This window comes from Hippocampus zosterae, chromosome 7 (assembly GCF_025434085.1).
Source record: "Hippocampus zosterae strain Florida chromosome 7, ASM2543408v3, whole genome shotgun sequence".
In the NCBI taxonomy this organism is placed as follows: domain Eukaryota; kingdom Metazoa; phylum Chordata; class Actinopteri; order Syngnathiformes; family Syngnathidae; genus Hippocampus; species Hippocampus zosterae.
This window is the reverse complement of record NC_067457.1, coordinates 18,085,445-18,109,925: the sequence shown is the minus strand read 5'-3', so window position 1 is coordinate 18,109,925 and position 24,481 is coordinate 18,085,445. Positions and strand designations below refer to the sequence as shown.

Sequence of the window (24,481 nt, the reverse complement as noted above, 5' to 3'; positions counted from 1 at the left end):
GCTTGCATTAATGTTGGGCTTTGCAAAATTCCCCAAAATATCACTTTTGGGCAAAGTTTTTTAAAACTTTGCCCATAAAAACGTTAACGTTCTCAGATTGATTTACAAAGTGTGAAACCCAGAATTACTGGATGAATTCAAACGCACGGCCTTATAACTGTCAGGCGTACGGAAATATTATTTAATAACATTAGATTCTAATTAAACGTGATGAAAGTAGTTCCTGCTATCTCGTTTTATTACTCTTGGATGAACCTGGAAGTCGACGCCCTAAACCCTTCGGAAAATCTGCCGGGCTTTTCATCCTCGTAGTATGTCGGACATTTGGGAAAAGGAAAAAAAAAATCAATAGCGCTCCATCCTTATCAAGAGTGCTCCAGGACGATGGCAGAATGCCATGCGGGAAAAAGCTGCGATTGACTTTGGCTTTTTAAAAGCAAGGTGAAGACGGGAGCAGAGCGCTAAGAACGAACGCTAATAAGTTGTTGCGTCACCGACCTTGAATAAGCAGCACGAGCGCCAAATACGTGAATCATTTCATCTATCAACTAGAATGTGTTGTTTATCCATCCATCTACTGTGCACCTGTCCATTTTCTATACCGCACATCCTGATCAGGCTCACAAGAATCTGGAGCCCAGACCATACCCAAGATTGGTCGTCAGTCAGTCACAGGGCACATATAGACGCAGACAACCTTTTGCACTCGCTTTCAGCGTGGAAATTGAGCCCCCCCCCCCCCCCCCCCCCGCTGCCTACGCGGAAGTCAGGCGAATGAGCCATCAGCCGACTGTGTGCTGCTTAATTGAATTGAATTGCTATTCTTATGTTTAAAATGAGATGCTTCCCCCCCCACCCGCAAATGTCATCTTGTTCCACCATGATGTGCATTGACGAGTTCTTTCATAACTCTCACTTGCCGTGCCCTTGAACTCACCAATTCACTCAGTTTAGAGCAGTGCTTCTTAACCAGGATTCGATCGATCGCAGGGGTTAATTAGTTAATTCAATTAAATAAAGGAGTTAGTGAGTCAATTAATTAATTAATTAATTAATTAATTAATCGATCGATCAATTAATCGCAAAGAATAATTATATATACAGGTATATATTTATTTCTTTTTCACTAATGAAGGGTTCGGTGAATGTGCATATTAACTGCTTGGGTTCAGTACCTCTAAGAAGTTAAGAACCACTGGTCTAGAGGCTCCCATTAGTGCTGTTTACAGAAGCACAGGCAAACTGAGGTCCGAAATGTCGCCTTAATGCTGGGCTTTATTCATTCATTCATTCATCTTCCGAGCCGCTTGATCCTCACTAGGGTCGCGGGGGGTGCTGAGCCTATCCCAGCTGTCTTCGGGCAGTAGGCGGGGGACACCCTGAATCGGTTGCCAGCCAATCGCAGGGCACACAGAAACGAACAACCATTCGCACTCACACTCACACCTAGGGACAATTTATAGCGGTCCAATCAGCCTGCCACGCATGTTTTTGGAATGTGGGAGGAAACCGGAGCACCCGGAGAAAACCCACGCAGGCCCGGGGAGAACATGCAAACTCCACACAGGGAGGCCGGAGCTGGAATCGAACCCAGTACCTCTGCACTGTGAAGCCGACGTACTAACCACTGGACTACCGGGCCGTGCTGGGCTTTACTTAATGACAAAATCTCGGTTCTACAAAGATGTGAACGTCTGTATTTGATTGACACGCACATTGAGGTATTCATTCGACAACTTCTTTTTGCCATTCTTTTTGATGCAGCAGATTGGATGGCGGGCTGGTTCCGATCGACCCAGCAGTGTACTCTCCTACTGCTCTTAATTTCTGATGAGGATCGTTGCCATACTCTTTTTGTGCAATTAATCTACTGTGTTGCATTTCACAGGTTGCGTCAACGCAGGGAGAGCATGATTTGTCCCTTTTGCTTCCTTCCTCATTTGAAGGCTCACTTCGGCTTTTAGTGGGCTGGCTCTGATGTCAGCCGGCTGGTTGGCTGTCTGGATGCGCGATGCGAGAGTGCAGCAGCAGGACACACACACACACACACACACCGCCGTGTCTGCATGCTTTCCTATTCATACTGCAGCCGTAAGGTCGCCTCTGCGAAGTGGACTGGATGCCGTGGAGGGCGAGGACAAAGTCGGATTAAGCAACAGACGCCCGAATTTGGCATCCCCTCCTCCTCCTCCTCCTCCTCCTCTCCTCCATGTGGATGGGAGAGACACAGATTGATGAAGAGCGATAGAGCACGCGCAAGAGAGGGAAAACGGGGGGGACTGCAGTACACGCAGGGTCTGGATGAATAACCATGGCAACAGCAACAGCGGCAGCGGTAGCGGTGCAAGCGGAGATATAAACATTGCACAGGAGCGCATCCATCCGCATTAACTCACGAGATCGTCTCATTTCCTGCATCACTGCTAAGGTAAACGATGCCGGACTTTGCTCTGTCTTCATCCGGGTCGGTCCGTGCGCGTTCGGACGGTACATAGCAGACATGCCTGCTGGCAGGCTGCACGAGAGACGGAAGGTCTGATTATAGGCAATGATTCCAGATGATTCATACTGTACATCACTCGGAGCTATTTCTGGCTAAAGCTAACGAAGCTTGTCTATGCGTGCAACTTTCCGCATCTTTTACTCAAATGCATCAACTGTCGAGTTAACTAGAAGTCAAGTCATGAAAGTAGAAGACCTCCACCAAAGCCTGACGATGCTCAGTTCGTTGTGATTCGCCAGTGCTACCGTAACTGCAATTTGTTATTAAGTCCTGTAAAAGTGGGCAAAGAAGAGGTCCTCGGCAAAATACAACGTCCTTTCTCAGCAGTTTGCCTGCTGTTTAGCAAAGTTTTGTCAAAACTGGGCGAGTGTCAGTGCGAAGAAACATCACATCTTGGCATAATGCACTACAATTCCCATACAACCTTTCTTAATGTGACGATAATATAAATGGCATATTTTGGGGAAAGATGCCATTCAAATGGATTCTTCCTCCTAGCATACCCGAAGTTTGGTTAAAATAGCCTACGCTTGAAATATGCCCAAACTAAAACATGGAAAACGAGGGAGGAACGATAGTTACTCGCGCCAAAGCCTTGTCTAATGGACAACACGCGCTTTGCTGCCATCTTGTGGCTATTCACCGGAGGATCACTGTCCAGCACACGACTGAATTATTTCTTTTTTTTTACCCATGGCTCACCAACACATTTTTTTTAATGGTCGTGCTGTTATCGTGCTAATGGAGGAAATTATATTTCAATGAGACATCAGTACACTATGTTCTTTTTCGATGAATGAAATAACGAAAGGAAGACCAGAGTTATAATGCCGTATAAAATGACTGCAAGTCCAATTATTTTATTTTTTTTTGCACAGACGCCACAGTTCCAAACATCAAGGGTCTAAGAATAGAGGGGTTACTGTAATCACAATGAGGTAACGTGTTGCATTCATTTGTGCGGCCTCTCATGTGACTTCTGCTGCTGCGATTGCAACAGGCAGAGAACAAATAGTCGCTGTCCTGCCTATCTTAGCGCATGACAGATGGAATGGCGCGCCAACAAGTTTGCGACGAGGCGGACGACTGCAAGCTGTGAGTGCAAGGTCGAGAAAACCTTTCGCGTTATGACATCCCTTTGCCCACTAAAGGATCGATGTGCTTGGCGTTGGCCGTGACACGTTCAAGCACTGCATTTTAATGTCATAACTGCGTTAATACGCCAGCGTCAGGCTTGTGTGTGTGTGTGGGGGGGGGGGGGGGGGGGGGGGGGGCAGTTTTCAGCAAAGATTATGACATCACATGATTTCTGGCTCAGTGTTTTCCTGCCAAGGACACATTGTCCCCTCTTTTAGTTTCTGGGAAGTGCGTGGCTTTGTTCAGGTGGCTAGAGCAGCTGTTGTGTTCGCGGGGCACAAATGCAATGCAATTTTTCAAAATATAAGCTTGCTATTTTAAAAAAAAAACACCAACTAACAGACGAAAAAAAGAAGAAGCTTTAAACGGAGGGTGTGCTGTGGTATAATTATACCACGATGACCTAAACCCAAAACTATTTAGTTCATAGCCAGAAGCATGATTTGGGTGTAATTATGCAAAAATGATCAAACCACATAAGAGATCAAGACTTTCCAGTCATTTTCGTATTGTTGTATAAAATTAATACCCGCAAACTCGGGACACTGACATCCACGTGGAATTTTAAAAGTCGTTTTAGAATATTGGTATTTGATTTGTTTTTTGTGCCGCAATATAAATAAGAAACACAAAATGAAATGTGACTGTACACTGTTACCTAATCTGCTTCACATCAAAATAATACCTGTCATGTCGAAACACTTTCAAGTGCCGTTTTTTTAAATTTGCTTAAGAAGATACATTTACAGCCCGCAAATAACACAAGGAGAAATTTTCTTCTTCCAGTCGTCAAAAAAGGCATCACAGGCCAGCGCGTGTGAACGCACGGCAGCCGCAGGCCTTTCTTGTTGTCGGCGTGGGCACTTTGCTGACATAATTAACTTACTATACATTTTCAAGCTGAGCTTAATCGTAAAATCGGCGTTGTCTGCCTGTGTGTTATGTAACCGACGCGTTACAAAGATAGATTGTTTTGGGGGGAAGACCGTGTTAAGTCTTCTTTGGCAGTACACCATGTGCACTCTCCTGCTCCCTGCCCACCCAACACATTTCTCGAGAAGAACGATTTTTATCTTTGTCTTTGAACGCAACGCTTCTGTTCTTTGGCGCCGCGAGTGTCCGCCGTCCTGCAGGCAAGTGCGGACTCAGCAAAATGAGAGAAAGCAGTTGCCATGATCGTATCGATTAGGTTTCGATGCATTCGATTCATTTAGTTTCTCGGTGATTCCAAAAGTATCCGTTTTTGGAGAGAACACCCCCACCTTGCCTCACTGCTGCCTTGCTCTTGGGTCCTCAATCACAGTTGTCCTTGACACACTTAGTGCGAGGCGTTGTCCGTCTCTTAAGTGGCAGCAGAGTTTATTTGCTTCTATGTGTTTTAGCGGTGCCCCGGAGAATATAAATCCACGTCTGTTTTAATCCAAATGGGTTCCGGACGTTGTGGCTTAAATAGAAAACAAACATGCTTTGTTTGTGCCAGTTAGGCCCTCAGGCTGTCTGTGATGCAGGAAGTGCGCGGATTTCGGTTGCGATTTGTCAGGGCGCTCATTTTGAAAGTTGTAGAGCTGGCAGTGTCAAACATACGGCCCGCGGTCCGGAACCTGCCCCCAAGGAGGTTCGATCAGGCCCGCAGGATCATTTAAAAATGAAAAAAAAATGCATAAAAGACACGTGAAATGTTTTGTGCAAGGCATTTTATTTTTTTTCCTTTTTAATTTCCTGTATGTTCTCTTTTTTTCACAGGTGATGACTGGGATTATATCATGTCTGAAGTACAGGCAACGTTGGAGTTTTCCGTAGAGTTGCACAAGTTTCATAATGTGGATCTTTTCCAGAGAGGGTAAGGAATGTTCTACCCCAACCATTGTCATTAACGAGTGGCTATCACCGATAACTGACCTAGGGTGTGAACTTTAAAATCCAATTTGTCCGCAAATTACAAATGTCAAAACCTTTCACCTCTCTCAATGCCCACGGCCAATTACTGCACATATTAGGTACGAGATTGAAGCCTTGTGATGTAACTTAAACCTTTGGGCGGGGGGGCGGGGCAAATCAAATTGCAGTCAAATCATGAAACGGGGGGGGGGGGGGCAATGTAATTCTACTAATACTTTTGGCTGACTGTATGATTTCTCATGAGGACAACGTTAAACAAATTCCATGCTTTTTGAAGATAAAGAGAGCCTATTAAAGCGTAATTAAATCTGAACGTCAAGATGGCGGAGGAATACTAATAGCGTTTGGCCACACAGTAATGCCGTAGCTAAAACCAATGCAAATCCTGATCCGAAGGTCCGCCGCAGCAGCCAACGTACACTGGGCTGATTTAAATGTTCTGATGAAGTTCGAATGGAAGCGAGGCAATCGCAATTAGCGCCACATTCATATTATGACTGCTGCGCCGCGCCATGTCGTTTAGTATGAATCTGTCTTTTGCCTCCAAGCGGTTTCCTAATTATGTCATTGACAAAATGTGAATATACTCGCGGCAATTCATACAGTCACCGAAAGAGGATGGATACGAAATTCCCCCCATACGACTTGTATCTCACCGTCATGCCATCACCTTCTATTATGTGTCCGTTGAGCCTTTTAAAACTGTTTTTTTTTTCTATGCATGTCTCTGTCAAAGCTTTCATCTTTGGAAATGTCACCAAGGCAATGAGGTGACACTTATCGTAACTGCCACAATTTGCTCTCCCTAATTGCCCGATGCGTCTCCAGAGAGCCGAGACTTTCCTTTTGCGTAACGCGGCATCGATTTCATCTGCTCCTGCCACTGTTTTTGAATTCCCATCATCCGGAGTGCCCCTGTAAATAAAACATCTTGAACCACTTTCAATTGACATCAACATTCATCTTCCGAGCCGCTTGATCCTCACTAGGGTCGCGGGGGGTGCTGGAGCCTATCCCAGCTGTCTTCGGGCAGTAGGCGGGGGACACCCTGAATCGGTTGCCAGCCAATCGCAGGGCACACACAGACGAACAACCATTCGCACTCACACTCACACCTAGGGACAATTTAGAGTGTTCAATCGGAATGTGGGAGGAAACCGGAGCACCCGGAGAAAACCCACGCAGGCCCGGGGAGAACATGCAAACTCCACACAGGGAGGCCGCAGCTGGAATCGAACCCGGTACCTCTGCACTGTGAAGCCGACGTGCTAACCACTGGACTACCGGGCCGCCTGACATCAACATATATATATGTATTTTTTTTAATCACGTGCATGTTCTCCCCGGGCCTGCGTGGGTTTTCTCCGGGTGCTCCGGTTTCCTCCCACATTCCAAAAATATGCGTGGCAGGCTGATTGAACACTCTAAATTGTCCCTAGGTGTGAGTGTGAGCGTGGATGGTTGTTCGTCTATGTGTGCCCTGCGATTGGCTGGCAACCGATTCAGGGTGTCCCCCGCCTGCTGCCCGGAGACGGCTGGGATGGGCTCCAGCACCCCCCGCGACCCTAGTTAGGATCAAGCGGTACGGAAGATGAATGAATGAATGAATGAACGTGCTTTTAGGGTTAGTGTTAGTATTTATGCGTGCTTTTTAATTCCATGGAATTGTTGTCACATATGTCTAATTCCTCTGCATCAGGTTCTACCAGGTACGAACAGGGTTGAAGGTCTCCCCTCGGGTGCTTCACAGGTTGACGGTGACGACGCAAGATAATGCAGGTGAGTACCAGCGATTGAGGATCACATCTTTCGACATCGCCAGGAATTTTCTGATTCGTGCCGGCGTAATCCTTAACCTGCTATTTTGGTTCTCGCTTATCGGAACCACATAGAGCAGAGCCGCAATCAAAGCGCTTTCAAGTAGTTTCTGAAGCTGCGTGATGACGTCCTCCTCTGCCCAATCTACATTTTGCAAATCTGAAATACAATCATGTGCGCTGAATTTTACATCCTTGACGTCTTTGCTTTCTCTTTCTTGCTAAATCTTCCCGAGCCTTGCGATCCGCTCCTCCAGTAATCCAGGAAACCAATTCACTGCCGATAATGATTCACAGTAATAGCGGTTATTTTTAGCTTCTTCGAACTGGCGAGGCGCGTGTCATATTTTGAGATCCAAGTCTGCTACCTTTTTTTTTTTTTTTGCGCTGCGGCTCCTTTCGCAATGTCATGAATTAAACCCGTTCACCTCGTGGGCTGATGGCGGCGCAGAAGCGGCAACAGGAAATAATCCTTTTTCTGTGATCTCTCTCGCGCTCTCAAAGCGCACGCTTGACATTTGAGTTATTCGGCCCTAGACGAGCTCATCGTGCGTATGGCGGATTGCGCCAAGCACTCAACTGAAGCGTTTCATGATGGCCATTCGCTCGCAATAACATCATCATTTTCAAGGCGGGATGTTACAGTATCATGAAGAGCAATTGTATTCAGAGATTTTGTGGGTTTTATTAATAGGATGGACACACACACACACACACACAAATATACACACACTGTGATACACGGCAGATGTAGCATACCGAAGGCGATAAGCAGATTATTTCTGGCACAGAATCGCGGTGACTAAAGCTTGGGGGCATTTCAGCAAGTTTTAAAGGGCAGGATGCGATCACGCCCCAAAACGTGTACAGACGGAAGCGTCTCATTATGCACTAAGCGTTTGATGTGTGAAAGGTGCACGTTTCACTTCCGCGCGGAGTCGGCCCGGTCATAAGATAGTCGTACACAACAAAATGTAAATATATAAAATCCTCAACTATTTCTGTTTGTGATGTGTCATTATTAAGTTTGAATGGCAGATTTAAAGCGATTTTGAAGGATTATGAAAGTCTCATTTGGTAAATTTAAGATTTATGAAGGATCTGCCGACATTATTTGACACAGCGGCACTCTGGCACGATCATCTCCTTCTGACATCCAACAAGTCTTCGACAAGAGTCGTGCTCGCACGCACCCAGTCGTCTGGTTTGGGGGTGTTTAATGCGACGGGGGAGCCGCAGCATTATCAGGAGGGAAGCCCCGTGGAGAGGGGCAGACTATAAAGACTGAAACAGGCACACCACCGTCTCTGCGGGGACATTTCAAAAGCCTCACAGCTGGACAGCGGCACAGTTTTTTTTTTGTTTGTGATAAACATGTGAAGTTTTAGCTGGAACCCAGTACAAGTAATGCATCAGAAACTCCACTCATGTAGTCGTATTTGTATTTTGATGTACTTATTTAAGCATCATTCGGTCCTTTGAAAGGGGCCAGTGGAGATAAAAAGCATTCGCACACCCGTTTAAATGCCAGGCTCGTGTGATATTAAAACGTGAGACCGAAAGGAATCATTTCAATACATGTCCTTCCGTTATACGGGGGGGGGGGCAATTATTTTTTTGCATAGGGCCACATGAGAACTAGAAAATATTATGGAGGGCCGGATCCAAAGGGTGAACTAAATTCGACATAATATTTATTGGATTGCTTTATTTAAAAAGCAGTATTTTGCATTTTTTGGCACGTTTTTCAGAGTACATTATTCTGTCGTATCGAACGGGATTTGCTTGATTTGGCGCTACGGCGGGCTTCCGTATCGTCTTCCCCTTCCTCCCTATGCTCTGCTACTTCAAGTAACTGCGCCACCTGGCGTTGAAATGCCTGTCATTACAAGTCCAAATGAAACGAATGCAGTCGTTGACATCGAACCTTAATTGTGTACCAACCTTTGGCGGGCCGGATTAAAAAGACCAACGGGCCGGATTTGGCCCGCGTGCCGTAGTTTGCCCACCCCTGGTTTATCATGTGACCTACAACCCGTACAACTCAATTCACACAAACACTGACTGCTGAAGAAGTTGAAAGTCAACTTAATGGTGGAGAAAGTAAATGATTGGGGCAAAAAAGTGTTAGAAGGGGTGTGTAAACTTAAAAAAAGTAACTATTTTGTCTTGGGACTCAATTTGCATTTCTGCAGCTCAACCTTGTCATGTTCGGTGAACGAGGGTTTCCTTCGCCGGTTGTGATGTACAGTATGTTGTCTTGTCACGCAGCAGGCGAATGCAGCTTCAGCTCCCCGGGGGTGTACGACGGCACCGTGTTCAGCCACATATTTCAGATCCTTTACCGGAATGAGGATATCACCGTCAACGACGGCATGCTCTTCAAAGTGCATCTGCTGCTGGATGGAGAGAGGGTGAGTCAAACATGACATTTTGTGCAGGCGCGTACACGGGCACATATTTGTTTCCTTTCCAGGTTCGTTCCATGACTGACTTTTGGGGATGGTGCACAAAAAGAAATGTTACGAAAGCGGTTTAACGTTCACAGCTTCCGCTATTAATAAGCTGAATTTAGCCAGGGTTGTTAGTGGAAAGTAGGCAGAATTGGAATGAATTTGGCATCATCATCCTCTGAAACTGTAGCTCTTGAGTTGAAAACGTTATTTTGTGCACCTGCTTCGCTTTCCCGTCAAACGTTTTTACTGTGATTCACGTTTTCAACTTTTAATACCGTGCATCATTTCCTTGCGCGCGTCATTTAGCATCCCGCGTCAGCGTGGGTGTGACTCATGCAAAGATCTATTAGCAGCAGGAATGTACAAATTGTAACTAGTAAATTTTTTTGTTCTCCAATAAGTACATGTTGTTCATAAAAATGAGTGTACCAGTTAAATTTTAAATGGCGGGGTGTGCGGAATATAAATCCGCATAAAAGTCGACTTTTTTTTATGCAAGACGGAGGAGCATAAAGGCATGTCGGGTGTCAGCAGCGAGCTCTCCCAAAGGCTCTTGGCTCATTAACCTTCCAGAGGTTATCTGTTGCTCGTACCCGGTGACGGCACAGACAAAAATAGCCACTCGCTTCCCCCCCTCGTGGCGTACGCGCGATTCGTGCCGGATCGATGGCGCTGGCAAAGATGGCTGTTTACTGTTGTGATGGAGGCAGCGGGGTTGCACTCTGATCGCCGCCGCCGTGTGAATCTATTAACACGGCTGTTTCATTTTCGACCTTCAAAAGACTCCCGTCAGTCCCATCTGCTTCTCTTTCATGCCGTTTTGTTTTTGTACTATCCTGGCCACCTTTGATTTTTAAGGCACACGAATTCACTTACTTTGCATAAGATTAGAAGACGCGCAGGACGTCACTTAGGCAAGGCGGCTTTATTTATCGAGCGCATTTCATATACAAGGTCACTTCGTGCGATTCACATCCTTCAAAATACATTTTAAAAGCATTTACAAACAAATGAAGCGAAGACATTCACAAGCGAGATTTGGCAGTTATTTCCATCGAATGTTTGAAAAAATTATCAACTTGAATTTCATCAGCTCCGGTTACAAATAAGGTGGAATCCAGATGCTTTATGAATGCATCGCCACCGCCGCCGTCTTTAGAACGTCGCAATTTCCCATGCGATGGTCGCTCATGTCTTGAGTGTTCTTGTCTTTGCAGCTGGGGGAGGCTCTCAGCGAGGTGGACTTCCAGCTGAAGCTGGATCTTCACTTCACTGACAACGAGCAGCAGTAGGTGTCATACCTGTTTTGGGGGACAATGGAAAATGTTACGAGTCACACACACACACACGTCTCATCATTGATGGCCTAATTTCCCAGGTTGGCCGACATGGTCTCGGTGCCGTTGATCAGCAGCCGCACCCTCAATCTCCACTTCCACCCGCAGAGAGGCTTGCATCATCATGTTCCCGTCATGTTCGACTACTTCCACCTGTCCGTCATTTCCGTGTCCGTCCACGCCTCACTGGTTGCCTTACATCAGCCGCTGATCAGGTAGAGTAAAAGAGGCCGTTCCGCATTGCTGCATCATATCGGGAGGCAATCCAAATTCGCACTTAGCAGAATATTCCTATATATATATATATATACACTGTATATATTCTGTATTTGAGCATGAGTCCTCTCCGTACAGCTTTGCTCACACGGGAAAGGGCTCCTGGCTGGGGAAAGGTTCACTGGAGAGCACCGGTGACCAAGCAGCCATCTCTGTGGAAAACCTCGTCTTTGGAGCTGGGTACTGCAAGCCCGTCATCTCTGAGGTACGGCTCGATAAGTCCAGTCCACGATAACATTTATCCTCGATGGCGTAGGGAGGTTGTTCCGGCTTGCCGATGCCACGCGGCGATGGCGGTGTGATGTGTTTGGAGACAGCTGACTTGATGGATTAGGATGCCATTTGCGCGGGGGCCGCCATAACGATGCATTAAGGTTCTGCCACATTGGAATTATAGATCTTGGATGAGTGTTGTCCTCGTGATTGGTCACTTGAGGCTGCGAAACCAACGCAGATTTCAGGGCTTAAAAACAAACTCTGCTGATTAGCGGAACAAATGGACCTCTAAATATCTGCTCTGAAAATGCTACATTGATACATTATCCATCTGGCGTTACTTGCATTACCGAGATCATGTACAGACATATTATTATCCTCTTTTCATCTTTCTTGGCCTTGGTCCAGTTCGATGTCCAGTTCCAGTTAGATCAGGGCTTGGGAACCTTTTTGACTAAGAGAGCCATGAAAGCAAAATATTTGGAAATTATTTCAGTGAGAGCCATATCTCTCTTTTAAAAGTGAATTCAACAAAATGGCCGTATAATAAGCCTCTGAATGTAATTCTTTCAAATAATGTTGTTATAATACTCACCATTAAGGTGATAGTTTTCCGTTCCTCACGATGGTTAAGCGAAGCTAGCGGAATTAGAGTCAGCTAGCCGGATCCGCGCGTAAAAGTGAATTCAACAAAATGGCAGTATAATAAGCCTCTGAATGTAATTCTTTCAAATAATGTTGTTATAATACTCACCATTAAGGTCATAGTTTTCCGTTCCTCACGATGGTTAAGCGAAGCTAGCGGAATTAGAGTCAGCTAGCCGGATCCGCGCGTAAAAGTGAATTCAACAAAATGGCAGTATAATAAGCCTCTGAATGTAATTCTTTAAAATAATGTTGTTATAATACTCACCATTAAGGTGATAGTTTTCCGTTCCTCACGATGGTTAAGCGAAGCTAGCGGAATTAGAGTCAGCTAGCCGGATCCACGCGTAAAAGTGAATTCAACAAAATGGCAGTATAATAAGCCTCTAAATGTAATTCTTTCAAATAATGTTGTTATAATACTCACCATTAACGTGATAGTCTTCCGTTCCTCACGACGGTTAATCGAAGCTAGCGGAATTAGAGTCAGCTAGCCGGATCCGCGCGCGAAAGTTGCTGCTCGCTAGCTTGCACCCTGCTCACTAGCTTGAACACTTCCTTTCCGTTGTCTCCTGTAGGTTATTTTGATGACAACGTAGCATGGCGCGTGTCAAAGTGCCGCTTTACATTCGACCGTTTCATCGATGTTATTTTTGTCATTGTCACACCGCAGAACCTGTTCTCTCCACAACGGCGAATCCTTCGGACCGTTCGTCGCGAAGTCTACCAGACTCGTCATCTTTTTTTTCTTTTTGCCATCTTATTCGTTTAGGATTAGCTTTGAGCTGTGAAAAATCGATGGATGGATGAAACAAGCGAGAATATTTAGTTTTATCTGCGAGCCCGATGCAATCATCAAAAGAGCCATATATGGCTCGCGAGCCATAGGTTTCCGACCCCTCCTTTAGATGTCACAATCTCCATTGTAAATCTTAATGAGCGTCCCATTCGCCGCCTCCTGCTTTTCTTCCCACCCCTGCCTGGCCCCTTTTAATAAGCTCTGGCTCTGGACCTGGACCAGGAGGAGGGGGATGGGTGGTGGCGCAATGCCTTCTTTTGATCCCAGTAATGAGTTGTGCTCACAAGCGCCACGTTTCACGTAGTTATTTCGTGAGATTTTTTTTTTTTAAACTGAGCTCTCGTCAGCTTGTGTGAAATACAGTCGTTATTTTAAAAGATGAAATGTCAGTGTTTTGGTGGACGGAGCAGCTTCCTACTTGGGATCCATTAGTTTTTTGTGTGTTTCCTTCATTGACGATGTAGAAAATTCATAGTCAGCGACTGATTAAGTGATACACATCCATGACATTATTGCACATTTGGAGAAAAAAAGAACAACAGCTTTTTAGAATAATATAAAAATAGTATAGCGAGCACTTCAAAGAAACCCATAGCAAGTTTTTCACCTGTCACTCGCGACAACCTGGCAGGCTGTTGATAGAAAAAGAGAATTCTGAAGGTAAACATACAGGTGTGTTCCTTTCTGGTTTTCTTATCCCGCACTACTGCAATTACAGAGCGTACCCGCGTATGATGATAGGGCCAGAGTCTGAACTTGCCTGGGGTAAATTATAGTATGTCCGCCGATACCCCAGGCATGAGCTGAAGCAGAAGAGCAAACATTCTTATCATAAGTGTGTTAAAGGGGAGATTTTATGGACAACTAACTGCTTTCTAAAAAAAACCCGGGTGTGCAAGGCCCTGTCCTACCTATCAAATGAATTGTGAATTTACACAACCAAGAAAGATTTTTGAGCTGCCATTGGGGAGAAAATGACATTTGTTTTTGCCCCCCGTGTTTGCGCCGTGTTGTTTTCATGCTTATAAGAGAGCAAATCCTGCTTTGGCACATGATAGGGTTGAGCAGTGGCGAAAGTTTGCAATAATTCTTTGTTTCAGTTATTTCGACACCAGGGAACCATTTCTAGAATGAAAAGGAAGCGTGACGCGTCTCCTTTCTGGCCATTCTTTAGTTGTGAAAATCAAGGTCAAGAGCAAGGTCACTTTTCGTTCCGTCCTGCTGCTCTTCACGAACATGTTGATGTGCCTTTGCGCTTCCCGGCAAGCCGCGTTGAAGGGCCGTTTTTAATTATTTCCTCCCGTCTTATTTGATCGTCCAATTAACCCGACTTTGCCAACTGCGCAAAAAGGCCCACTTTTAAACGCAAGTTGGTCATCACAAAAAGTGTGTCCCCGGCGGCTATAAAGTTCAAGTACGTGTACACGGCAATTGTGAGCCTTTTTCGGAGGAGGTGACCGCTGACCTACATCGTGGCTGACATTTCCCTACTTGGCTCTTCCCTCCCCAGGGGAGCTTTTATGTGCCGAGCGAGGACTGCCTACAAAGAGCGCACACCTGGCACAGAAGACTGTGTCGCCTCCTGCTGTCCGCCCACGGCGGACTTAGCCGCTACTGCGCCGCGCTGATGAAGGAAGTCCCGCAGCTACAGCAGATGCCGGTGGATGACGGTGAGCAAAGTTTCGCAAACGAGCTGAAATTCGTCTTTGCTGTGTGTAATTCCCACATGTGATCAGTCAGGTCTTGAGTCAACACTAATTTTCTACTCTGCACCGCTTGCTCTAATCGCAGAGGTCCTGCCCGTCGAAGAGATTCTAAATCAGCTGGCGATAGAGTTACAGGTTCGCATGTTAAAAAACACACCACACTAATGCTTTAGGGGGCAAAAAAAACAAAAAAAAGCTGATCATAATCCGTGGACATGAAATAGTTGATACACGGCCCCGCCCTCTTTTGTCAGCTGCAAGAGGGCCGCGAGAAGGTGGCCGAGCAGATCAGCAGGGACGTGGGCCAACTCTGCGCACGGCTGAGCGCCCTGTGGCGTTGCTTCCTGGAGGCGGCCGCTTTCAACCCCCACGTCCTGTCCTACGTGGCTCAGGAGCACCACACTCTCAGGGTGAGAGCCACCGAGAAGGCATTATTAGTATTATTTATTATTTATTTTGGTTTGGTTTTTTTGGACGTTTTTATTTGCGTCATCCTATGATTAGCTCAGTTAGTTCCGCAAATAGAAACGGAAACGTAATGGACTCGCGCGCCTCAAATCTCATTTTGTCGACAACCACTCAATCTCCCGTGTAATCAGCGGCCCATTTAAAAAGCAATACAGAAGCTGGTTCGCCGCGTCTCTCCGCGGGGGGCCGTTTTCACTTTGTTGCATTTGTCTGGAAGTAATGAACGCGTTTGCCTCAGTTTGAAAGTTACCCCGGTGGTGGCGGGATGCTGGTAAGCCTTCGCTCATCTGTGGATTTTTCAATTAGCGCATTTTTTGTCGTTATTTTGGCGAGGGGGGGACACCCGGAATCTTGTCCCGCCGGCAATTTGTTGTCATCGTGCCTGAGTTTAGAAAACGGAGCCAATTCTAGACCAAGTCTGAAAAGACGTTGAGAAACGTCTTTGGGAGTGAATGAGTTAAACGCAGCCCACGTTTTTTTTAACCGCAATCCGTGGCCTCACGGTGTGTTTCGTTTCCCGAAGGTGAGGAGGTTCTCAGAGGCGTACTTTTTCACGGAGCACCCTAAAGAGACATCGCTTCTATTTCAAGAAGAGCTGTAAGTATCGGAACGAGATCAAACGCATTCGGACGAACCTCTTCTTGAAAAATCGTCATCTTTTACGCTGAAGGATCAGCAGACAGGGCCAGATTGCAGCAGAACTACGGTCTTCGGACTACTTGGCCAAAATGCCTCCTTTACCCGTCGAGTGCCTGGACATTGATGGCGACTGGAACAGCCTTCCCATCATTTTTGAGGACCGCTATCTGGAGTTTTCTGCAAAAGGTCAGTCTGACATGTTTTGAGACGCGCTACGTTCGGAGGCAAGAGTATTTGCTCCGGAACTGGAACTGGAACTGTCACGCTTTTTGTCTTTCCAGAACGGGTAGCGCAGGCGTCCGACGATCAGACCGATGCGGGTGGGCCCGTCGTCGCGGCTCACCCGAGTGCCGAACGCTCGGAAGTATCCCGGGACGCTTCGGATAGCGACGACTGCATGGATTTGAGCGCCTACGTGGCGCTCATCGGCAAGCCGAGCAACCGCAGACGTTGTCGGGACGCTCGTCCGACGGACGAAAGAGCAGAGCGACCGCCGGCGGATCCGCGGGTATCAAAGGACGGATCGTCAGTCGGGGAAAGTTCGGGCCTGGGAAAATCTGCGAGTCTCATCACTTGTCAAACGGAAGAAGCCCTCGGGAATGGGAACGTAGATCTTATACCGCGAGATTGCGTCCATCCTTTAGACGCCTCAACGGACAACGGTAGCCAAAAGAGCGACGACGACGACTTTGAGACGTCCGTGCCATCGACTCAATTTGCGGACGACGGAAGTGAGGATGCTCCAGTCGGCGCCGCCGCGGTCTCCGCGGATTCTGCTTCACCGTCCTCTCTCGGGCGTCTCCGGAAGGACTTGCCCCCTCGAGGAGGTGCGGTCATCTCCAAGATGATCAAGCGCTCGTCCTCGCTCATTTCGGACTCGGGTATCGAGAGCGAGCCCAGCTCTGTGGCGTGGCCCGTTGAAACGCTCCTGCGGGCTAAACCCGCTTCGGACTTGTCCGGCGAACGGGAGATCCTGCGGCAGAAAGGGTCTCGCCACCCGGTCCTTCGCGGCTCTTTGGAGGGCCTGCGGATGGAGAGCAACGGTAGCATTCCCAGCGCTGGTATCCAGGCCTCCTTGACGTCCATAAGTTCCCTGCCGTACGAGGACGAACGGGAGCACGGCCACGGTGGCAAACTGACCAAATCCATGTCGGCGCCGCAGATCAGTAGCCCGGACGACGACCAGGAAGAACGGGCGCCTTCCAATTCCGATGCAGCCCGTTTTTCTTTGACCTCGGAGCGGTCGGAATCCTCCATTTTAGACGCTCGTTCGATGTCAAACAACAGTACCGAAGGCGCCGTGGCTTCCGAAACGTCCAATCGTCCGCAAAACGTTATCGGGATCGACAAATCCGGCTGGGCTCTGAGTTGCGAGTCTGCGGCGGGCCCTCCGGTCAAGGAGAGTCCAGTTCTGGACCGGCACAGCGGCGTCAATGTCGACAAGAACCAAAGTCTCCACCGGACCGAATTTCGTAAGCGGGAGTCCAGAACACTTGCGGAAAATGGCTCTCCGCCATCTTCGGAAGGCGAGAAGGAGGCGGCGGGCGACCCGACGAAAGCCTCCAAGGCGCCCAACTCGGGCTTGGCCTTCGTCAATAAGAAAATGGCGGAGGTGGTGAACATGTCGGTGTCCTGCGCGCCCACCTGCCTGCCCTTTTCCTCTGCTCTAAGAGACTCTCCGTCCATGAGCGGCATGTCCGCCCGCCTGACGACCTCGCCCGTCACCAACCAGCCGCTGGGCTCCTTTGGCATCATCTCCTCGACGTCGGCCAAGCCTTTTGGCGCCGACCGGGAGGTCAACGAACGCATGCTGAGGTTTGTTTGTTTTTTCCACTCGCGGGATACGCGAGAGCCGCGTTCTAACGTTCTGTCCATTTGATTTCAATTCTGTCAAAGTACGTCGTGCCAAATATCTCAAAAAGCGTATGAAGATTACAAGTACTAATCGTACAAACGCCGTTCCTACTTATAACTGCGATTATTATTCTTTTTTTTATGAGTTACGCGATTTGCTTGTGTGCACACGTGCAGTTTCTTTAAAGCCAAAGAGGAGCTGTTCAAAGGGGTGAGCTTCCTGGGCGGCCTTTACAGCGACCTGCCCCTGCTGGCGTCCGACCTGCCCTACTTCCCGCCCGAGGAGGACGACGAGGAGTTTGATGACGGCATCCACCTGGTGGTGTGTGTGCACGGGCTAGACGGTGAGATTTACGAGGAGGCGGCCGCTTTCGTTCCCGCTTGTCAAAATGACATGATTCGGACATTGTGCGATTTAATTATTCATTCATTCATTCATTCATTCATCTTCCTAACCGCTTGATCCTCACTAGGGTCGCGGGGGGTGCTGGAGCCCATCCCAGCCGTCTCCGGGCAGTAGGCGGGGGACACCCTGAATCGGTTGCCAGCCAATCGCAGGGCACACAGAAACGAACAACCATTCACACTCACACTCACACCTCGGGACAATTTAGAGTGTTCAATCAGCCTGCCATGCATATTTTTGGAATGTGGGAGGAAACCGGAGCACCCGGAGAAAACCCACGCAGGCCCGGGGAGAACATGCAAACTCCACACAGGGAGGCCGGAGCTGGAATCGAACCCGGTACCTCTGCACTGTGAAGCCCACGTGCTAACCACTGGACTACCGGGCCGCCCGCGATTTAATTAGATTTTTTTTTTCTTCTTCTTCCAGGAAACAGCGCAGACCTTCGCCTGGTGAAGACGTTTATCGAGTTAGGCCTGCCAGGATCCCGGCTGGACTTCCTCATGTCTGAAAGAAACCAGGTATTTTTTAAAATTATATTACAAAACAAAACATGAAAAGAAATTCATTCAAATCTTTTTTTTTTAAATTTAATTCTTTTCAGGCTGACACGTTTGCTGATTTTGACACCATGACGGACAGATTGCTGGATGAGATCATTCAGCACGTCCAGTTGTACAATCTCACCATCGGCAGGATCAGGTCAGTTTTCGCCGAATGAAAGGACACCGGCCACAATATTAGGTACACCTTCCCGACACTTATTTCGATCACGTCAAACCAAGTTCAGCTACTGATGACGTCTGATAACACAACTACATGGTGAGAAAACCATTCTCCTTCCTCATAGTCACACTTTACTGTACTTCCTCCTAATGTCAATAGAGGGCAGCAAAGACAGCAAAAAAATCGATTTGGACGGTCAGCCAACCCCCCCCCCCACCATTGATAATTTACTGTCACTGGCCAACTCCAAATTGATAAGTGACTCCGAACGGATGAAAAGCTTTGATCGTTCCAAAGAATCGTTGTATTAAAGATATCTTATCTTATCTTATCTTATGACTGTAGCCTTAATGTGGCGACGGGTTGCCGTGAAATGAAACTATTCATCTTCCGGCTTTTCCTGGTTGCCGACAGCTTCATCGGACATTCTCTGGGGAACGTCATCATCCGCTCGGTGCTGACGAGGCCTCGCTTCCGTTGCTATCTGCCCAGACTGCACACGTTCCTCTCGCTGTCCGGCCCGCACTTGGGGACGCTGTACAACAACAGCGCGCTGGTCAGCACAGGTGAGACAGACGAGCCCTTGCTTATCGGCCTTATCTTTTTAATTTTTTTTTTTTAAGCTCTTCCAGCTCATCCGCAATGAAGTGGTCACACTGGAAAAACACGCCGATGATTGAGCAATAGATTTGAGTGAATAGATTTGAAAATAATGAAGCGACTCTTTGCTGTTGACAAAGTGTTATCGAGCTTCAATAACAGGACCGGTACGTTAAATTGTTCAAAGAAATATGAGAGAGAAAGAGATCCACGTGTCTGCGTGATTCTGAGGTCACCAAATTGAGACCTATTTTATCGATTTTGCTCAAATCTGCCAGCTTACAACTTGGACAGGATTTGTTTGTGTTGCCCATGATCAAAAACGGAACAAAATTTGGCTACTTATAAAGAATAAGTTCAAAATGCTTTACAAATAGACTTTGGTCCACCCCCCACCCCCCCAAAAAAAGTCTTCTGGTACTTATCGTGACTTTCCGAGCCTTTTGTGCTCTCGACAACAATGATCGACTATCGAATAACCGCGCGGCTCGATTTTTGAGGCAAAGTTTCATAGGATCGTATGTTTGTGGTTACCAAGGTCTGTGGTTAATGCAGAAGCTGAAGAAATCGGGATCCTTGCTGCAGCTCACCTTCAGAGACCATACGGATCCGCGGAAAACCTTCCTTTATCTCCTGAGTCAGAAACCCGGTAAGGAAAAACCCGCCGAAACGGCCTCATTCAAATGTCGACTTTTCAATCGGCCCGTTTTTGCGCCGTGTTTCCGAGTGGCCTCCCCGCTGTGTTCGTGAGCGTGGCGACCCGGCGCTTTATCACGCCGGCTCGGATGACGATCGTCACGGAAATGCTTTTTTTTTTTTGTCAAACCCACACAGAGCAAGAGTGCGTAAGCCTGACACGCCGTCAGCGAAAACGCAGCCCAGTGGGCTTTTTAAAAGCCCTCGGCTGACAGCGGACCCAAAAGAAAAACGTTTTTATCGTGTCTCGCCTGTCATCGCGCTTTGAGATTGCGCTTTTGCCATTTGGCGTCAAATGACTCCCCCACCCTCTTTCTCACACACGCATTGCGCTCCCTTTCAACCTCCTTTTGTTTTGATTTCCGTTAGGGCTGCAGTTCTTCAAGAATGTGGTGCTGGTGGCGTCGCCCCAGGACCGTTACGTTCCTTTCCACTCCGCCCGAATCGAGATGTGCAAAACGGCTCTCAAAGACAAAACGACAGGTAGAGCATGAACTGTGTCCACGCGAGTAAAAGCTCTTCAGATCACCTAGTGTGCGGATAAACGAATGAAATGATGAAATCATTTGGGAACCAAATCGCTTGAACGCGGCCTGTCTGAATCATTGAGTGAGACGGCTCGTTTTTATGAGGCCATTTCATACATTTGCCGGAATAAAAGTGCGATAACTGGTCGATCAGCAGAGTATTTCTTGAATAATACAATAATAATAATGCTTGTAACAATAAAAATGAATCACAGGCATTTTTTAAAAATCTTCATCACTTTAATATTTGCTTTTGTGAATGTCATTATCTGTGTCGTTTCTTCCCCGCCAATTTCAGGCCCCGTCTACACGGAGATGATCAACAACCTGCTGCAACCTGTGCTGGAGGCCAAAGACTGCCGGTTAATCCGTCAGAACGTTTTCCACGCTCTGCCCAACACGGCCAACACGCTGATCGGCCGAGCCGCCCACATCGCCGTCCTGGACTCCGAACTTTTCCTCGAGAAGTTCTTCTTGGTGGCAGGACTTGACTACTTCAAATAACGGTGCTTTGGTCTTTTTTTTTTTTTACCACCAACGTGTAATGAATATACTGCACTCTTGTATGTAGATAGCCTTCGTCGGGAACGAGGCGAGCGGTTAGCTTTAGGACGGTTAGCGGAAGCGCGTTAAGCGACTGTTCAAGACTCGTAGCCATGCCAATTGTAACATAAATATGGAACATCTATGCCGCATAGATGCTTGCCTTATTGCTAACCTCTCAGTACGCAACACTTCACACGTGCTAACTGCGCCGACGTTTCTTCTTGTTGGAGGAATTCGACGGGCGCGGACCCGTTCGTCGCCGTCCGATTAGCCTTCGCGAAGTACACGCGCACAACGTGTCGGCGTCAAAAGAAACTCGAGAAGGAACTTCCTGCATTCTTGCCGAGCAGGAATTACTAATTAATATTAGCAATGTCGTTTGACGACTGCGTTGCTTTTCGTTTTATTTCTTTTTTTAAAATCTGATGACATTTTCGAGGACTCTAAAGCGCACGATCATGCTTGATCCTGTTTCAGAATTTCAAATGGATTTCAAATTTCCAGGACTGGCGTCATGAACATAAATCTTTCACAGTTTATTTTAACGTACATACGGCGATACACTACCACGAACAACAGCTAAATCAAAATATTATCAATGTACCTAACAATAAAACGTTATTAAATTAATGAATAGAGTTTAGCAAGTATCATTATGTCCTTAACCTCTGTGTGTGTGTGTGTGTGTGTGTGTGTGTGTGTGTGTGTGTGTGTGCAATACGACCTTAAATGTTTTTTTTTAATAGGCGATACACTGTAAACTTATGTACAGATCCAATTCTAATGCATTAAATAGGCAGTATAAGAAGAAAAAAAACATTTGCACAAAGTATTCACAAAGATGTGCTTTGGTGTGGATGAACTCAATTTATTTTGGTGTTCAGTGAACATATAGCAGTCATTTAGTGTAAAATTCATCATTTTCCAATGAAGAAAAGGGTTCTTGGGTTCTCCGGCGTTAAACATGAAAAACACGGCGGGGAAGAAGGAAGGTCGCATCCTAACCGCGTCTTTTCCAAGCTCCCTTCGGTTGTCTGAGCTCTTTGCGCCGACAGCGAGTCGATAATGGTGCAAAGTGCTTTTTTTTGGGGGCGATTAAGGTTGTCATCGTGACTGATAGCAGTCAAACGCATCCTTTGAAGGAGCAGAATTGTTCACCTTCACCTTCGCAGGCCAATGTCATGTGTCCTCATATCGAGAGCGAAATCATTGATAGTTTGTTTTCTCAATTATGTTCATTTTATGTCGTCTTCAGTGACGACATGGGTGAGTACTTTCTTTGCTGATCAACTTTGGAGGTTCCACTGCGTATTGCATTCAACCGCAGTAAATTCTTGGGTAGGTTTATAAATGGATCACAAAATGTGATGGCTCAATAATGGCGTAAACCGAGAGAGACTCCTGCCCTCATTTTTGTTGTGTGTAGTCCGAGAAAAAAGGGGAAGAATTACGGGCCCCCTTATAGCAGTTTTCTGTCACGCATGAAAAGACCTGCGTGTTCGGTGTCAGCCCCGCACTGGAAGATTCTTTGTGTCGATAAATTGAATGTTAAAAGTCTAACATCACTGTGAGAACCATGTATTTATTTCATCCTGTGAAGTGTATACTTTGTAAAGTACAGAGAAAACGGCTTTGTCTGTGCCATTACGACTAAACAGATGTGACGGTGCAATTAAAAGGACATGTTTTGCAGAATGTCTCCTGTTTTGTGTGCTTCATGTATTGCTCTGAAAGCGACAAGCAGTATTAGACATCTTTTGAATAGATGCGTCGGTTTTTGCGTGTGCAGCGTTATTTGTTAAACAAGGAGACAAAAGCGGGATTAGTGCAAACCACTGCAAGAAAAAGGCGTTTTTAGGTGAAAAAAACAACCATGGAAAGAAAAACGACCATGTATAGTAAGGCATTTTTCTGCCGAAAAAACGACATAATATAGTAAGGCGTTTTTAGTAGCCCGAAAAAACGACATAGTATAGTATAGTAAGGCGTTTTTAACCCGAAAAAAATGACATAGTATAGTAAGGCGTTTTTAGCCCGAAAAAAACGACCATGTATAATAAGGCCTTTTTAGCCCGAAAAAAATGACATAGTATAGTAAGGCGTTTTTAGCCCGAAAAAAACGACCATGTATAATAAGGCCTTTTTAGCCCGAAAAAAACGACATAGTATAGTAAGGCGTTTTTAGCCCGAAAAAAACGACAGTTTAGTAAGGCATTTTTCTGCCGAAAAAAAAACATTGTATAGTAAGGCATTTTTCTGCCGAAAAAAACAACATAGTATATAGTAAGGCATTTTTCGCATGAAAAAAACGACACAGTATAGTAAGGCGTTTTTAGCCCGAAAAAAACGACATAGTATAGTAAGGCTGTTTAAGCCCGAAAAAAACGACATAGTATAGTAAGGCGTTTTTAGCCCGAAAGAAACGACATAGTATAGTAAGGCATTTTTCACACAAAAAAACGACATAGTATATTAAGGCGTTTTTAGCCCGAAAAAACGACATAGTATAGTAAGGCGTTTTTAGCCCGAAAAAAACGACCATGTATAGTAAGGCGTTTTTTAGCCCGAAAAAAACGACATAGTATAGTAAGGCATTTTTAGCCCGAAAAAAACGACCATGTATAGTAAGGCATTTTTTAGCCCGAAAAAAACAACGTAGTATAGTAAGGCATTTTTAGTAGCCCGAAAAAATGACATTGTATAGTAAGGCATTTTTAGCCCGAAAAAAACGACAGTATAGTAAGGCGTTTTTAGCCCGAAAAAAACGACCATGTATAGTAAGGCGTTTTTAGCCCGAAAAAAATGACATAGTATAGTAAGGCATTTTTCTGCCGTAAAAAACGACATAGTATAGTAAGGCATTTTTCGCACGAAAAAAACGACTCAGTATATTAAGGCGTTTTTAGCCCTAAAAAAACGACATAGTACAGTAAGGCGTTTTTAGCCCGAAAGAAACGACATAGTATAGTAAGGCGTTTTTTAGCCCGAAAAAAACGACATAGTATAGTAAGGCGTTTTTAGCCCGAAAAAAACGACCATGTATAGTAAGGCATTTTTTAGCCCGAAAAAAAACAACGTAGTATAGTAAGGCATTTTTAGTAGCCCGAAAAAATGACATTGTATAGTAAGGCATTTTTAGCCCGAAAAAAAAACGACAGTATAGTAAGGCGTTTTTAGCCCGAAAAAAACGACCATGTATAGTAAGGCGTTTTTAGCCCGAAAAAAATG

The 24,481-nt window shown here is 46.2% G+C and overlaps 1 protein-coding gene across 3 annotated transcripts; it reads left to right on the top strand.

Annotated features, from left to right (window-relative positions):
- Nucleotides 1-1,785: 1,785 nt before the first annotated feature.
- On the top strand, nucleotides 1,786-22,948 carry fam135b (family with sequence similarity 135 member B). 3 transcript variants are annotated; one of them, XM_052069825.1, is made up of 20 exons: nucleotides 1,786-2,428; nucleotides 5,384-5,480; nucleotides 7,239-7,318; nucleotides 9,628-9,770; nucleotides 11,030-11,100; nucleotides 11,191-11,364; nucleotides 11,504-11,630; nucleotides 14,596-14,755; nucleotides 14,877-14,926; nucleotides 15,046-15,201; nucleotides 15,783-15,856; nucleotides 15,930-16,084; nucleotides 16,180-17,713; nucleotides 17,930-18,096; nucleotides 18,588-18,679; nucleotides 18,763-18,860; nucleotides 19,377-19,450; nucleotides 20,023-20,133; nucleotides 20,550-20,663; nucleotides 21,006-22,948. In XM_052069825.1, the coding sequence occupies exons 2-20, from the start codon at nucleotides 5,404-5,406 to the stop codon at nucleotides 21,209-21,211; spliced, it is 3,663 nt and encodes a 1,220-aa protein (XP_051925785.1). In that variant the 5' UTR covers nucleotides 1,786-2,428; nucleotides 5,384-5,403; the 3' UTR covers nucleotides 21,212-22,948. The 3 variants fall into 3 exon arrangements, with proteins under 3 accessions (XP_051925785.1, XP_051925784.1, XP_051925783.1); XM_052069824.1 differs by having other exon boundaries at nucleotides 19,299-19,450; nucleotides 20,040-20,133; XM_052069823.1 differs by having other exon boundaries at nucleotides 19,299-19,450.
- The last annotated feature ends 1,533 nt before the right edge of the window (nucleotides 22,949-24,481 follow it).

What these genes read in the sequence shown, in the direction of transcription:
- fam135b (XM_052069823.1), top strand. Translation starts at nt 5,404, where the DNA reads ATGTCTGAAGTACAGGCAACGTTGGAGTTTTCCGTAGAGTTGCACAAG. An exon ending in GTGTGTGCACGGGCTAGACG is followed by an intron (nt 18,097 to 18,587) that starts GTGAGATTTACG and finishes TTCTTCTTCCAG; the next exon opens with GAAACAGCGCAGACCTTCGC. An exon ending in TCATGTCTGAAAGAAACCAG is followed by an intron (nt 18,680 to 18,762) that starts GTATTTTTTAAA and finishes AATTCTTTTCAG; the next exon opens with GCTGACACGTTTGCTGATTT.